Below are 16,654 nucleotides of genomic sequence, written 5' to 3' on the forward strand. Positions count from 1 at the left end.
AATACATCGAACACTGCCCTCTCCACAGGGTGACAATACTGCTGTCCAAGAGTGGCTCCATTGTTCCTCCATAGCGTGCAGCCACTTGAAGTCAGGAAGTGTGTTACTGGCCAGATCACCAGGTGAAAATAAAGAAAAAAAGGGCCTAGAGAAAATAAAATAAATGCAGCCACCGCTGCAATGATAATCTGCATTTTAATACATTTTTGTTTCTGGGTTTAGATATGCTTTATTCAGGAAGGTCTCCTGAAGTTGCAGGCTACACCGGCCTAAACTTAATTTCTGTGTTTTTATAAGAGTAATGCTGTCCCATGCCGCTCTCCCAATTAACGCCATTTGCATAACTCTCATGTTTCCCCCTTAAATACAGCCCATTGAGATTAGAGTTATGACAGCTTCCATACCACCAAGCACCTTTAAAATCTGCTGCACAGTTGCTGCCGTATTCATCGTTGTCTCTGTCTTTTGTGGAAAAGGGACGGTTGTTATGATAGACCAGAGAGTCACCTGAAAATAAAACAATATCATTCATTGGCTTCTATACAATTTTGTAACCTTCTGCAATACTCTTTTCAAGTCTGATGTTGGTCAGTGGATTTACTGTCTACCATGACAAGCAGACATAGCTAACAAAATGCCTACAGTATATCAAGTCAAATGCAACTGTGGGGGTTTATGCGGCATAAAATATATGTTACGTGGCATAAAATATACACATATCTGGCAACACTAGGGGAGTAAAAGACAGATTTAAAAAGTGCCCTGCATGAAAGTGCAATGTCCTGCTAATTTGTAGTCCTGCCCCTTCATGTAAAAATAATGAAGGGGTTATTCACAAAGCTACCAAAGGCAGCTGAGTGAATAATTGAGCCGAAGTGAAGTGAGCAGAACTCTGTTGGGCTATTCACTTCAGCCTTGTACGGCTGCCTACGGTCAGCCGAACATGCTCTGCTCTGCATGTTTTGCTGAGCCGAAGTGCAGAAGGAGTTTATCTCAGTCGATTCAACATCTGGATCGGCTGAGCCGAAGCTCCGGCAGCTCCCTCGCTGCCGTTCGCCCCTATTCTCATAGGAGCCAAACAGCAGTGAGTGAATAGCCAAATGCCGCCGAGCGACATTCAGCTTGGCTATTCTGCTCAGTGCCTCCGAGGTACCGAGCAGAATAGAAAATAAGTGGAAAAAAAGTTGAAAAATACAAATAAAATCATTTTCAAAATAAAAAAAATAAAAATTAAAAAGAAAAAATATTTTAAAGAAAAAAAAAGCTGCACACTGACCTGACCGCATGCGACGGACTTCCGCCGCAAAATGAAGCATCTGACAGATGTCGCAAAAGAAAAACCTTTGGGCGGAACTAGCGGTGACAGCTAGCTCCGCCCAACTGTTTCCTATTGGCTGTCACCTGCCAGAGTCTTCTAGCAGGTCCTGGCCAATGAATAACAACTGGGCGGAGCTGGCTGTGATGTCACGGCTGTCTCCACCCAGCTGTTATTGTTTAATGACAGATCAGTGTCCCCTGGTCATTTGGGGACGTTGATCTGTCATTACAACTGGGCATAGCGAGCCGTGAGATCATGGCTGGCTCCCCCCAGCTATCATTTGTGTGGAGATCGGTCAGCTTTGGTCAACCTTTCTCCATGCTTCGACTGTCACTTCGGCTCAGTCGAGCTGAAGCATATGCTTTCGGGCTCAGCTGACAATAGGCCGCACAGCAGCCCTTCGTTTCGACTGAACCAAAGGGCGGAGGTGGCCGAAGCGAGCTGAAGGATCAGCCGAAGCTACGTCTGGATCCTACGGTTCTTTAGAGAATAAGTCACACCAAAAAAATAAGGGAGGAAAAAGTAAAGGATATTCATCTTAGAGCACGGCTTCTGGTCCCCTTGCCTAGGTGCCAGTGAGGTCACTCATGGAAAAAATGAGAGTCCAAAATCACGTGGCAGTGTGATCCAGCACCGTACATTCCCAAAATGATTTGGTGAGTGACATCACCAGCGCCTAGAGAAGGTGACTGAAAGGCGTGATCTAAGATAATTACTTTTTTTTACCTTTTTTTTAGGTGTGACTGAGCATTTTTACATGGTAGGTACAGTCTAATAAATATCTGAACCTTGAATTTTAATGTAAGGCCTGCTTTGTCATCTGACAGAGAAATATACAAAGAAAATAACAAGATATGTAAAACAGAAATCAAGATCACAAAAATAAAAAACGGAGAGTTAGTGACTGGGGACAAAGAGTTGGCAAATCTTTTAAATACCTCTGGTGTACGAAGGAAAAGGGTGGAGCTGAAGTCCATAATGGGGATGGCAGTGCCACAGGCTATAATGAACCACAATGTCTTAAAATACATATGGTCCAGAAACAGACAAAATTAAAGTGAACAAAGCACCTGGACCGGATGGCTCACATCCATGTGTCCTCAAAGAATGGTGCTCTGTTATTACAAAGCCACTGCATTTTATTATTAGAGACTCTTTAATGACTGGCTTAGCACCAATGGATTGGTGCAAGGTCAATGTGGTGCCTATATTTAAAAAGGCATCAAAGTCTTTACCAAGTAACTACAGTCCTGTAAACTTCATTTCTATAGGTGGGGAGATACTTGAGAGTTTCATAAAGGATCACTTACATGGGTTTTTGCTAGAAAATAATATTATAATATTGATATATTATAATAATATAAGCAATAGTCAGCATGGATTCACAAACGACAGAATTTGTTAAATAAATGGAAGTAAGCCATAACCTCGGCAAAGGAGCGGCTGTGGATATAGAAAACTTGCTTTCTAGGTATACTATATCCACAGCCGCTCCTGTGGATATAGTATAGTATGCTTTGCAAAACCGTTTTTTTTTACAGAGGCCAATACATATTCCAGATAGTATTGATTAAGGAAGAACTTCGGGTTTAAAAAAAATTAACGCTTTTTGCTGTTTTACTGCTGTGACCCAAGACTCAACATATAGTGGGCTACATGCTGACAGCGCAGAACCGCGCTGCAGCCTGACAATATTGTTGGAATCCACCCCGCCATCTGATTGATAGCTGGCTCTGCCTCTCTAGAGGCAGTTCCGGCAGTACCTGTCCCCCTCCCGTCTGTCCCTCCATTCAGCACTGGAGGAACAGAGAGGGGAGGGGGGGGGGAATCCCTGCGGGGAGCGGTGACTGACAGTCACCACTCTCTGCAAGAAGATGATCAGGAACTGAGCGATCAACGGTATGTGATCACTCAGTTCTCGATCTATGGAGCTGACGCGTGACAGCTTCAGTGTCACACATCGGCTCTAATTATGGGGAAGAGTGCATTTCACTCTAATTTTCCTTTAAGAAGCAAGGGTGAAAACAAATCATACCTTCTCCCATCCCTCCAACTATCACTTTATCGATGACTATGCTGACCCACTCAAACCTATGTTGTGATCTTGACAAGCTTTTCAGACCATATGTCCACATTAGTATATGATGTATTTCTGTCGTCTGTAAATTATCTGCTGTTGTAAGAAAGATGAATAGCTGATCGTGTTCTAATTGTATGAATATGACAAAAGACAATAAAAATTATACATTTTTTTTTACAATTTTTATAAGATGTAACATTTCTTTAGGTTTCAAATTGAAAAGATTTATACCTGCACTGCCTCCAGTAAAAACTCCAATCTTCAGCTTGTAATTATCCTCTTCTCCCAAAATGGCAAATGAAGCATAGGCAGCAAAACTGAAATTATTTTCAAAATCGATCAGGTCAACCCGAAACTCGTGTGTTCCTGCAGATGAATACATAAACGAAACCAGGGTTGTTCAGCTATCACACATGTAAGAGGCACCTTTTTATAAACACGACTATGCACAAGTGTGCAGGACAGTTCTACATTTGTGGGTGAGGATTCACATGAAGTGGACGGGGTTAGAGTGGAATCAAGGCGATTGGCTAAAATATCTGCAGAATTGGCAAGTATGCAACCGCCCTCACCAACCAATAGTAAGGCTTAGGAGGTGGAAGGGGTGTGGGTATGTTCTGAAAAAGGTATTTGTCCTCAAAATGCATGGGTCATCCAACCCGCTTACTATATGCCCAGGCTGTCATGGAACACCTGCTGGGGATTTGCCATCCCATTGCCTTGAGCTCACAATAGAACAGGACAGAACAGCACGCCTGCATCATTATATGAGTTCCAGGCTATGCAGGAGTAAAGATCACCCAAAACTGCCACTGGATCAGAAGATGAAGCATCTGTGATGTCCATGGAATTGATTACACTGGTCTGAAGACTGTAGGAAATGTATGAATGTTTAAATGAATGAATAATACAATTTTTTAAATAGTTGCTTATGGGGAAGAAGTCAGAAAAATCCTGAGGCTGGACTTTAGGGTTTACACATTTACTGGTTGCTATGTGCTGCTGCATTAAGTTTTTAAAGTGTAAGTATACTTTTAGATAAAGTGCACTTATTCTAATTGTCCCCCTCCCTTGACCTAAACGATCCCACCCTTGCAGATCTGTACTTACGGAGATCCAAGGGCTGCTGTTCCACTGTTTGTTGACATACAGCACTGCAAGCCTCCTGACTGGGAGACGGCCCTATAGAAATCTAGGAGGCTGTAATGTGCTGTTGCGGCCAGCAGAGGGAGCATTGTGGCGCTGGATGTGATAGAGGATCTCTGCAAGTACGGATCTGCGGAGGGGGAGGGTATAATCGTTTAGGTCAGAGACGAGGGAGGGAGGAAGGATAAGTACACTTTGTTTTAAAGTGCACTTAGCCTTTAAGTAGATTTAAAGATGGGTTGATCAAAAGACTAATTCCATGGCTCTCCTTGTCTATATACTGTAAATCCTTCAACTGTTGCAGATCATAAGTTGCTTGTTAGATCAGTGAGATAAAAAAGGCACCAGAGCAAGTTTTTTTAATTGTGTGAAAAATACCTAATTGTATTAATAAACACTGGTTGAGAGTGTGTTCAGGCACCAAGAAAAGAAAAAGATGTTTATGATATAAGAGTAAACATATTAATTACCAGATGATGTCAGCATATGGATATTATCATTCCCCAGCCAGAATTCACTAAGCTGGTTACCAAACCCTCTCTTGTAGTCCTTCCATTCTCTAAAAAAATTAACTGTGCCATCATAACGCCTCTGGAATACCTAAAGAATGAAATATATCACAGGGTTGCAAAAGAATACAGCTTTACAAAAGGGTAGAGAGGTCCTCTTTACTTTCTCCTTGAGTTTCTCCTCTCTACTCTCTTTCCTTGAGTTTCTCCATTTGAGAACCAATTAGCTAGTTAGTTTTTAAACTGATTTTAACTAATTTCAGCTTCTTGTAAATGACTTGTTAATTTAGATTTTGTATCAGATTACCTTCTTTGATCTATATAAGGTCCCACACTGAGCATAATAAACAGAAACGGCTTGACCTACTCCTGTGTGCCGTTTCTCTGTGATCACAGTCGGCAATATTCTCCTAGGTACCATAGAACCTTATCCCTGACTTCAACAGGGTAAAAGAGTGACAGGTGCTAATTCCTATGCCAGGATAGCACCAAGATGACTAATGATGAATAGGGTAACCTATTCTTGCTGGGCTAGTAGAAGTATTTACATTAAACTATGACTTACTATTACTAGCTATACAATGACCTAGGAACAATAAGCTCTGCAACTTGACCGTGGCAACATTTGGCAGTGTTGTATATGTGTACAATGAAAGGGAACTACAGTTTATATCAACAGTATGGGGCTGATTTATAAGACATTCTCATCACATTACTGCCACTAGGTGGAGTCAAGGAGCATACTAAATTCCTATGCTCTTCGTCTCCATGTAGTTGCAGTAATGCACTGTGAGTGACATACAAATCAGGCCCTTCAAAGGTCTGTTTATAAACTATTAGTAGGGCCATTCGCCTTATGAATATCTGTGAACATTTGTTCTGTGCGTTTTACGCCAAAACAAGCGTTCATGAGTTGTTTCTTTACAAGGGAATGCACTGTATTTTTTAAGAACAAAAAAATTTGTAAAATGAATTTTTTTCTTGTAATATTGCATTTTGGCCAGTAGATGGTGCCGAGGATCATAGGGAATGGAAACTTATTTCCTAACCTCCTTTAGCTCTATCTAGTGGTCATAATTCTATGTTACATGAAAACATTCGAAAATTCCACTTCTAAAATCTAAAAAACATTCATTTTAGCATATATTAGCACAGAGCGAATGTTCACAGATATTTGCAGGGTGAACAGCCCTGTGAATTATTTTTAAATAGACCCCTATGTGTCATCATTGTCAAAACACCATGTAAAAGTACGAAGTACTGGATACTGGTATAAAATATTACAAATTATGGTAATTAAAAAAAAATCTATAAGAATTAAAATTAAGTACATGCCAGGAACTACTTCCACTCTTAGAACTGACCTGGTCAGCTCTGCCCCACATAGGAGTATGAAAAGTTCTAAATTGTCACTCCTGGCCAACACACTGATTGATAAGTGATATGCCAAAGATCATCACACTGCGCCAGAATAAAACCTGTTTCCTGGCCTCCACATGTCAGCATACCAATGAGGCAGAGCTGACCCATTAATCTGCTGACATGAGGATGGGCCAGAAAAAGAAAATGATGGTAAGTATGATATAACATTTTTCCGTATTCCTGGCCTCCTCATGTCAGCATAATAATGGCTCAGCTCTGCCTCATTAATATGATGACAGGAGGATGGGCCAGGAAAGGAAATTTACGGTAAGTATGATATAACAATTTTCCGTATTCCTGGCCTCCTTATGTCAGCATATTAATGGGTCAGCTCTGCCTCATTGTTATGCTGACATGAAGATGGGCCAGGAAAGGAAAATTACGGTAGTATGATATAACAATTTTCCGTATTCCGGGCCTCCCCATGTCAGCATATTAATGGGTTAGCTCCGCCTCATTAATATGCTGACATGAGGATAGGCCAGGAAAGGAAAATTACGGTAAGTATGATATAACAATTTTCCGTATTCTGACCACTTTTTCATTGTGCTGGTGTTAAGTGAAATTGTGTCTCATCTCCAGTGGTACATCTTGAAAACAATAACATTTCACTTACAATCCATCCTCCTCCTTCCGTATCCATGTCACAGAAAACTGTTAGTGACTTCTCCCCGTCAGGATATATGGTGTACCAGCCACTGAGGAAATGGCCCAGGTTGAGCAGTTCTTTGCAGTTCCGTGCAGCTACAGGAGAAATACAATCAAGTGAGAGAGTGTGGCTCAAACTTGCCAGACAAGGAATCAGCCAAAATTTGATCTGATGGTGGCCCTTCTGGCACTATATTAAATATGCCCACATGTTTCAGCCCAAGGGCCTTAATCATAGCTATCATTATAGCTCTTGGTGGTGGATTTTCCACCCACCTTGTTTGACTTTTGTTGAGCCGGTGGAAAATCTCATAGCTATAAGTAAGGTCCTTGGGAGCAGAAATGCGCCAGCATGTTTGATATACCTTAGGTCATGTCTTATACCGTGAAATAATAAAGTGGACTACAAATACTGCTACAAATACTTTGGGAAGCTGACAGTATTTGTGGCAAAAGTTAAGCACCGGTGTCACAAGTTGTGAGATTCCACACGAAACGTCGAGCTTCCACTATTGCCTTTACTTCCTGTTGGTTACGTTTGGTGATGCAGGAATACAGTGAGTCCATTCCCAATTCTGAACCCCAACCTCTTAGCAATGCAGCTTGACATGCTCTTATAGGCAGTAGGGAAGCCAAGTGTGGTGCAGATCCTCCTTACTGCACTGTGTCTACAGACTCTTCAAGAGTTGTTGCAGACAACCCTCTTTCTTCTTTTGAAGGAGCCACATGCAGCAATATCATCACCTTACCATGTGATAGGAATGGCCCTTGTGGCAAAGTAGTGTATGCATAGAAACACAGTTTTGACTGTCCCAGAATAATATTCCCAAGACTCACCATATCCTCGGTCTGGAGTGCCCGTGTCTCCTTTCTCTCCTAGTGAAGATAGAATATAGTGAGTTGGGTGCAGCCTTCTTTGTGTGCACTATGGCATATTACTTTCTAATATTTAAAGGATAAATGCACTTTCAAACAAATTGCACTTATCCCCCCCCCCCTAATCCTGACCCCAACAGATCCCACCATCCGCAGATACATACCTACCACGATCCGATGCCAGCGACCCCTAGGGATTGTGTATATCTTGTGCCGCAATTCCTCCCTCTATTGGCAATGCCTGTGTAGTAGAGCCATATGCACTTCTATGGGACTCTACTGTACAGACATAGCCAGGAAAGAGAGGCCATGCAGCATGGAATGTTTTTCTGCAGGCAGCCTGTAGTGTGGGGGTGTGGGACTACAATTCCCATGAGGCATTGCAACACTGACAGTTACAGGCATGACTCCCAGAGGCAGAGGCATGTTAGGATTTGTAGTTAAAGCACGCCTGAGGGCTGGAGTTGTCCACCCCTGCAGTAGTGGGGGGTCCTGCAGGGCCCCTCCCATAGCTCTGATCTCCGGGTATGCAAAAACATTTGGTGAACACAAAGTGGACATACATTCTTTGTAGCTACTGAAGAATATATGAGGAATATATATGAATGGAATTTTTGTGCCTGGAGTTCAGCTTTAGCATACAGTTTACAGCTGATTGGAGGAAAATGGTGTTTTAGTTTTGCATACACTTTCAAAATCTGTATTTTGGATATTAAACAACTCAGCAAATCACCTCGAGCCTGGGCTTGGTGATATTAGCTGGGGTGGTGTTAAATATCTCGCACACTTCCAGTCTCGTGGTCATAATCTTCACATAGGAAATACATATCTTGATTATACTAGACAATAATAACAAATAAAGTTCTTACCTTTTTGACCTTTAACTCCGGGAACACCAACTACCCCTGTACCAGAAACAAGCAAAATAAAATATAATGAAGTTAAAAACAGTTTACGAGGATTTGAACTTTTTTTGCTCCAGACCTGGGACATGTGTTCTTCAATAAACCAAAACTATACTCTCGTTACCTGTTAATGTTAAAAACCCTTTTACTGCAAGTTACAAAGGTATTTATGGAAAAAAACTAAAAATTAATCTGTATTTCTATATTGAATTTCCATAAGTTAAATGTCACTCCTAATAACCATATCACTAGAAGTTTGTAAACTTACTTTTTGAAGGTAAGTTTACATCCCCATAGGATGTACTTCCTCAATGCACTGACACAATTTCACTGAGGAAATGCCATCTGAACTACAACTCAATGTCTGACCAATGTAACATTCTCATTGCTTGCTGGAAGCGATGCATTTTGGGCTATGTAGTCATGAGAAATGGAGATTGCATCACATCAAGCAGCAGGGAAAGAGATACAAAGCACACCGGGAATCCAGGATATTGATGAAAGTGATGGGCAGACGGAAGGCAGCACTCACTACATAAAAGGGATTTTTTTCAAGTAAGCTTTGATTGTATTATAAAAAACAACTCTAGTATGTATTCCTATTACAACGCTGATGTTATAACAGGAGAGGATATGCTGGGACTTTACATCTCATAAATATTAGATATACTGTACATGTGAGCAGCAATCTTTGTTCGGTATGTAAGCTCTGCTTCCTGCTCAGTAGTACTTCACGGTGGTTATGCTTTACAGTTTTCTCAGTGTAATTTTACAGTCTAAGATATCTGGAATTATAGGGATCTAGCGAGGCTATTGAAGAACAATCACAAGATGTCTCCAATAAAATGTTAAATGTTTTCTGGTTTGTATCCTTCTTATAAATTAGTGTTGGAAGGGTGAAGCCCTACTTTCCAAATGAGAAAAGACAATGCAGTCTCTTATAACCTTCAGCAGGACAGCTTCTTAAATAAAGTATAACTACAGGCAAAACTTAAATTTTACAGGGTTATTCAAAAAAGAGTTATTCACTTTCCGGGGTTAGCTATGTTGTCCTAGATAGTACACTTCTCCTGCCTTCTACACAATCTTCACCCTTTTGTGAATATCCCTGTCAGATTTGCCTCATGACGAGGGAGCATGGAGTCGGCTCCCCGGCCAATCAGGAAGCTGGGCACCGTTTCATTACACGGCGCCCGGCTTTCTGATTGGCCAGAAATCTGGCTCCATGCTCCATTCTAGTGACGAGAAGCTTGGGGATGGCTTCCCTTCTAATCAGGAAGCCGGGTGGCGAGTTTTTACACGCCGCCCAGCTTCCCGGCTAATCAGGAAGTCATTACACGCCGCCTTGCTTCCTTAATGGGACTTCTGGTATCGGTATACTTTTCGGTATCGGCGAGTACCGAAAAAACAGGATAAGAAGTGAAGAGAAATCTCTGTAATGAGACACAAATGGCAAAAAAACCCCAAAGAAACAAAAACAAACTACAAAACAGTTTTAACTCTCCCATACTCTATCTGAAAATAAAAAGAAAGTTTTGGTTTTATAAATGTTTTCAAGAAATTCTTCTAAACGGAGCTGTGGTGTAACAGAAAAAAAATCAAACTTCTTTTGGTCCGATGAAGGAAAGATATGACAAATACATGTAAAACCATACCTGGTGGCCCGGCAGGTCCAGCTTTCCCAGGTTCTCCTTTTGCTCCTGGCAGGAAACAGAGGAATAATATTTATCTTAATTTATCTCTTGGTCCAGTAACCACAATGACAATAAAACCATGTCTGGCTTTGACACACTAGTCTATACCTAGCACCTGGAATCTCTGACTTGGCCGAAGCAATACAATAATATGGCTCATTCATTCCTTAAAGGAGAACTATGAGGTGAGTGCTTTTCACTCACCTCATAGTTCTAGCCGACCTGTGACAATGAGACTGTCACAGGTCGGCTCAGTAGATCTCTAGGTGAGCGAACACATACCGGGTTCGCTCAACTCTCGATCCTGTCACGGCTCTCTGCCGTGACAGGGGAGGGGCTGGATTCCCCTCTCCCCGCTCCAATCCGCCAGCGCTGACTGGCGGAACGGACGGGGGAGGGGGCGGGTACAGCTGGCTCTGCCTCCATATAGGCAGAGCTAGCTGTCACTCACGCAGCTGGGCGGATCTCGACATCGATGTCGGGATCCGCTCCGGCTGCGGCATCTCAGTATACCGCGAGCTGCAGCTCGCGGTATACTGAGCCTAGGGTGACGGGAGGACGCTAGTTTGTGTCCTCCCGTTACCCTAAGGAGAACTATGGGGAAAAGCCCTAACCCCATAGTTCTCCTTTAAGAAAAAACAGTATAGGATTGTCTAAACAGGGAAATTTATCAAAACTGGAGCAGACAAAATATGGGGCGGCTGTGCACGGCAAATAATCAGCTTCTCTCTTTCATTTTCAAACCTCAATGGAACAAACTGAAGAGAGAAGCTGATTGGTTACCATGCACTGCTGCTACAAATTTTGTCTGCTCCAGTTTTGATAAATTACCCTCACTGTTTTATGGAAGGTGGGTATTCTTAAACTCGTGTTTTCATGTCACCGATGCAGATAAAGCATATCTAAACCCAAAAACAAATTCTGTATATTGCATAAGGTGTCTTCATTAGTTTTCTTCTTTTAGCATTTTTCTCTTTTATTTTTTCTTTAATTTATGGAAATAACACACTTCATGTCCCTGGGTGGCTATGCTCCCTCACTATATCTATGCAGAGAGCCATTGTTGGCAGCCAGGCTGATCTTCAAACCTCTCAAGTACATGGGGGTTGGTGGCATTAGTAGTGGCATTACAGGATGAAGATAATATCATATTGTGCTTCCATGTCAGCTCACAGGAAGTGGCAAAGTCACTGCGTTTCTAGCAGGTTCAACAGGTATTTCATGTACTTGCTGAAATGTTTTTTGAGCCTGAAAAACTAATACAGCCACCATGTCTATGGACTGGTGAACTATAGACTGGATGGATGTAATATATTAAATTTGTGCTTTGGATTTTGTTATAGGTTAAGACTTAGCAGAACACAAAGTTCATTCATTACCTGAGAAGCCAGCATAGCATTGGTCCCATTCACACTACTGAGTTGTGGCAACACCTGCGTTACCGCGAGAGTTATTGCACCTAACATTGCAGTGCAATGCACTGCTGAAAATGTTGCATGCATGATTTTTGTTTTTTTGCACTGGGCAGGGCAGCCCTTTCAAATAAACACATGGCTAGTGTTAATGGACCCTCAAAGCAATGGTTTCATCAAAATGACAAACCAAATCAGAGGACAGTCTACTTCCTTGCAGTGCTGCTTGGCAAAATAAAAAAGACAGTTTCCACAAAATTTTGGCATAAAGAAGATTGACAATTTCACTGTGATATCATATGTTAAAATGTCAAACTCACTCGTAGCCGGAATGCATAGGGAAGGGGAGGCAATGAAAACATGGCTCCTGTGCATATTATATGTGATTATTCATACACAGGTAACTATTCACTAACCTTTCTCTGAGGGGGCTCCAGGTTCACCCTTCTGACCAAGAGGACCAGGCAATCCAGGACATCCACGAAGTATAGCCAACTTCTCAGAGCCTTCAATGCCTACAAGCTTTACATCTGTAGGGAAATATACATTAGGGGAGGGAAATATAAGATAAAACATTGTTATTTGTAAAAGTGACATCATTGTCTGCATTACATACTTGTCACCCCTGCACTAAGTGCGTTACTTACTTCTGACCGCTGCACTCTGTGTGCTACTTATTCCTGACCCATGCATTCAGTGCATTACTTACTCCTGACCCCTGCACTCTGTAGGTTACTTTCTACTGACCCCTGTGCAGTATATGCGTTACTTACTTTTGCACTCAGTGCGTCACTTACTCCTGACCCCTGCACTCTGTGTGCTACTTATTCCTGACCCATGCATTCACTTCGTTACTTTATCCTGACCCCTACACTATGAAGTTTACTTTCTACTGACCCCTGCTCTCTGTTCATTACTCTCCTGATCCCTGCACTCAGTGTGTTACTCTCTCCCGACCCCTGCACTCTGTGCATTACTTTTTCCTGACCCCTGCACTCTTTCGTTTACGTTATACTGCAGGAGTCAGTATAACGTAAACGAAAGAGTGCAGGGGGCTCCAGGTTCACTCTGTGCATTACTTATTCCTGAACCCTGCAGGTTACCAACTACTGGCCCATGCACTCAACACCTCATTGCTCTCCCTGGAGTGCCTAAATGGGGACATCATTTTGTGGGTGTTGTTAAACAAACACGGGCATGATCAGTAGGGCCTACTGCCCCTTTTTTCCAGATTAAAGTGAACCTGTTGCTGCAAACACTGAAAGTAAAAGCACTCTAGGCATATGGGATAGCAAGTCCCCCACTATGTTGCTATGGCTTCTCGCTACAGGACACAACAGTTGTGTGAAGGTTGGCACCAAGCAGGGGACATGCTTTCTGAGTGAAGAACACAACCTTAACACACTGCCCACCAGACAGGTAAGTGTAAAGTGTCTTCTTTTACAGGTTGGTTTTCCTTTTAGTTTTTTTGTAAAGGGTAACAGAATTGCTTTAACAGAAACTCTGTATAGAAATGCACTACTAAAAGATTTTTAGTACAGTAATCCTTTCATCCAACCTCTAAATTATTGCATTTCATATTTTGAAAAAGTAGTATTGAAAAGGTACTTGTTGGTTTAACTGGTATTTTTTATTAATTTAATCTAGATTGATGTTATTCATTTTTTTGTGGTCCGCATAACTTAAGGCATAGCAGGAGGTGTTTCCTATGTTGACATACTTTGTGCTATAAGGTGTCCCTCAGAAACCTGAGAGGTTTGTAAACCTCTCCAAACAATGCAGAAGTATGCTAAGCTAACAGCACTAGTAGGTAATGAAGAAAAATGTTTAAGTTTAAATACTCTCTTTCTTTTATTTACTGCCCACAGGGCCGCCGTCAAGGGGGTATGGCCGATATTCAAGTAAGGGGCCCGGGCCGCGTGAGGGGCCTGTGAACCTTACATGAATATCGTCCGGCAGCCGTACAGTTGACTAGCAGCAGGTGGAGGCGGCCGCCCGGGCCCCGCAGCACCGGAGGAAGCCGGGGCCCGCACACTCGAGATCCTCAGCTGGTGTTCTCTGTGCGGGCCTCCGGTGTCCCCCTGTCTGTGACTGAGTGCACATTACGTTTTTAAAGATGGCCGCCGCGAGTAGCGGCGGCCATCTTTAAACCTGGCAAGTGCCCACATCTAATTTAATATATTGCCGAAACGGCAATATATTAAATGAAAATCATTCCCTGGTGGTCCAGCGGGGAATCAGTATGACCTGCATCTCTTGCTGATGCAGATCATACTGATCGATCACTCGTGGTGCCGCCGCTGATTGGCAGGGATCAATTAGTATGGTCTGCATCAGCCTGAGATGCAGATCACACTGATCCTCCACTCGACCATTAGGATAATCCAAGTGCCACACTGGACCCCAGGAATGCAGCCCCCCTTCCTGCAAAACAGGTAAGCAGGGGAGGGGGAAATTTTTTAATTAACAAATGTTATTAGTTGTGTGTGTGTTTTTATCATGTGTTTTTTTAATGTGTGTGTGTGATTTTTTTTTTTTTCCATTAATGAAGCTATGTGTGTCTGTGTTTTTAATGAGTGTTGTTTATGTATGTTTCATTACGTGTGTGTGTTTTTTTTTAACCACTTCCTGCGGGTTGACATGAATGTACGTCCTCCGCTGGAAGTGGTTATACCAAGAAAACGGCTGCTCCTGCACACCACTTGCAGTGCGTTCCGGCCGGAACGCACTGCATCGGATTGCGGCCGACTCACATTGTGCCTGGAGTGCGTTTGGGTGCAAGCACTATTTTGATCGCACTGCACCCGAACACACTGCAGGCACAATGTGCCTTGCGATCCCATGCGGGCAATCGCATTGCAGCCGGAGGGCGTGGCTACGGCGCCATTTACTTCAATGGCCCACTGTGCCCCCTCCAGCCTGGCCAAAAAGTGACCCGGCCGCAATGCGGGCAGTGCGTTCTGGCCAGAATCGGACCAGAACGCACTGCTTATGGTGTGAACTAACCCTAAGCCTTGCGTCCAGTAGACATGTGCAATTCGTTTCGGAAAATTAGTTTTCCGGACGAAATTAGTTAGCGGTAGTCTGTACGCTAATTTTCATTGCAGCAAAGTGACAATTAAAATTTTTTTAATGTCACTTTGCTGCAATGAAACGAACGATACGAACATGAAATATGTACAGAGACTGATGTGACTGATGATTTGATGATAAATATAACACAGTAGATGATATGTTTGAGATTTCACGAATATACAAAGGAATATGAAAACCTAAGAGGAGGGAGGGGGATAGAACATAAGAATGGGGCTGGAGAGGAATATGGTATTATACCTATTGTAATAACAAAGTTTTTATGTCTTATTTGAATCCGTGAAATATTTGTTTTGTGTGGAATACTAATAAAAATATATTAAACAAACAAAAAACGATTTATAACATCTCCTACAACATTGATAACATCCCCTATACCTATAACATATATCCCTCATCAGGAGCTCGGTCCCCTTCCATGTCATACACTCTGGTGTCCTTCTCCTCTGTATTATTAGCCTTACTACCTAGCAACATATAATGATCAAAATGGAAGGACATGTTGGTTCTCATAATTTGAAACAAAGTGTGTTAAAACCAATGACATCTCCTTTACATACACTGTGCATTAAAACTTAGTGTATCTCAATGGACAAGATCAGCAGTAGTCTAGTCCAGGTCAACTTGTTTCTCTGTTAATATTGTGACATTGGTTGTATGGAACTGTCAGGGCTGCCCTATAGGCATTAGATTATCAGGACTGTCATCTAATGTCTATGAGTACCTCTACGTTATCTCTTCTACAGCTTTGTGATTGGACTTACCTGGGCAAGTTTCTTTAGTGTCTGTAAGAGAGGTCATCAGGCACAATATAGAGGCTACCAAAGTCCACATACTGGCTAGAGATGTACCTTGCTGTTCTTCAGGTCTCTTGCAGAATGAGGTATTGTTAGTTTTCTGTTTAATAAGATGTTTTAGTAACTCCTCCCCATGGGCACACTCTTCTTTCATAATCCACAGTGATTCTTGCACAATTCAAAAAGTTATCTGTGTTACTCATCTGCTCCAGGAATTATCTGCTTTTTACATCACTAGCTACTTGGCAAGTGTAAGGACTACTGTGTCTCCAATACGAGCTTCATCTGTCTGGCTCCAAACAATGTGGAAATGTGCTAATCCAATCATGTCAAACAATCAACACCATTGTTAGCTAATGCAAGAAAGACGTTTAAAGGGATCAATTCACAAATAAGTTTGCTTCTTATTCAGCTGGTATCTCCTTGATAACACGCCTGTTTACTCTCATATCTTCTAGACCCTTGGTTCTCAACTGGTGGGTCGTGACCCATTGTTCAGTGGGTCGCCGCGTGCCTTCCACTTTTCTAGGTGAGAGGCTTCTCAGCCTCCCCCTAGTACAGCACAGTCAGTTCTCCTGCTGAGCAGCCATTCATATGCTGAGTGTGGGGTGGGTTGGAGCTATGGCCGCGAGGGAGCTCCATCCATACATGCATTGCTTATAGCTTCCTCACATGTCCTGTAGAGATGCCTGGACTGGAGTGACGTCACATTCCGGCTCCCGGCACCTCTACAAGGCATGTAAGGGAGCTGTAC

General features: G+C 42.4%; 1 protein-coding gene across 1 annotated transcript; it reads right to left on the reverse strand.

Moving 5' to 3' along the window:
* Nucleotides 1-259: 259 nt before the first annotated feature.
* Nucleotides 260-15,972, reverse strand: LOC108791849 (ficolin-2-like). The gene is made up of 9 exons (XM_018562442.1): nucleotides 15,868-15,972; nucleotides 12,427-12,540; nucleotides 10,560-10,604; nucleotides 8,869-8,904; nucleotides 7,961-7,999; nucleotides 7,092-7,219; nucleotides 5,015-5,144; nucleotides 3,630-3,764; nucleotides 260-507 (listed from the first exon to the last, which is right to left on the reverse strand). Exons 1-9 carry the CDS (start codon nucleotides 15,935-15,937, stop codon nucleotides 260-262), a joined length of 945 nt encoding a protein of 314 aa, XP_018417944.1. The 5' UTR covers nucleotides 15,938-15,972.
* Nucleotides 15,973-16,654: the final 682 nt, after the last annotated feature.

Source organism: Nanorana parkeri, unplaced genomic scaffold (assembly GCF_000935625.1).
Source record: "Nanorana parkeri isolate BGI_ZX_2015 unplaced genomic scaffold, ASM93562v1 scaffold578, whole genome shotgun sequence".
NCBI classification, from domain to species: domain Eukaryota; kingdom Metazoa; phylum Chordata; class Amphibia; order Anura; family Dicroglossidae; genus Nanorana; species Nanorana parkeri.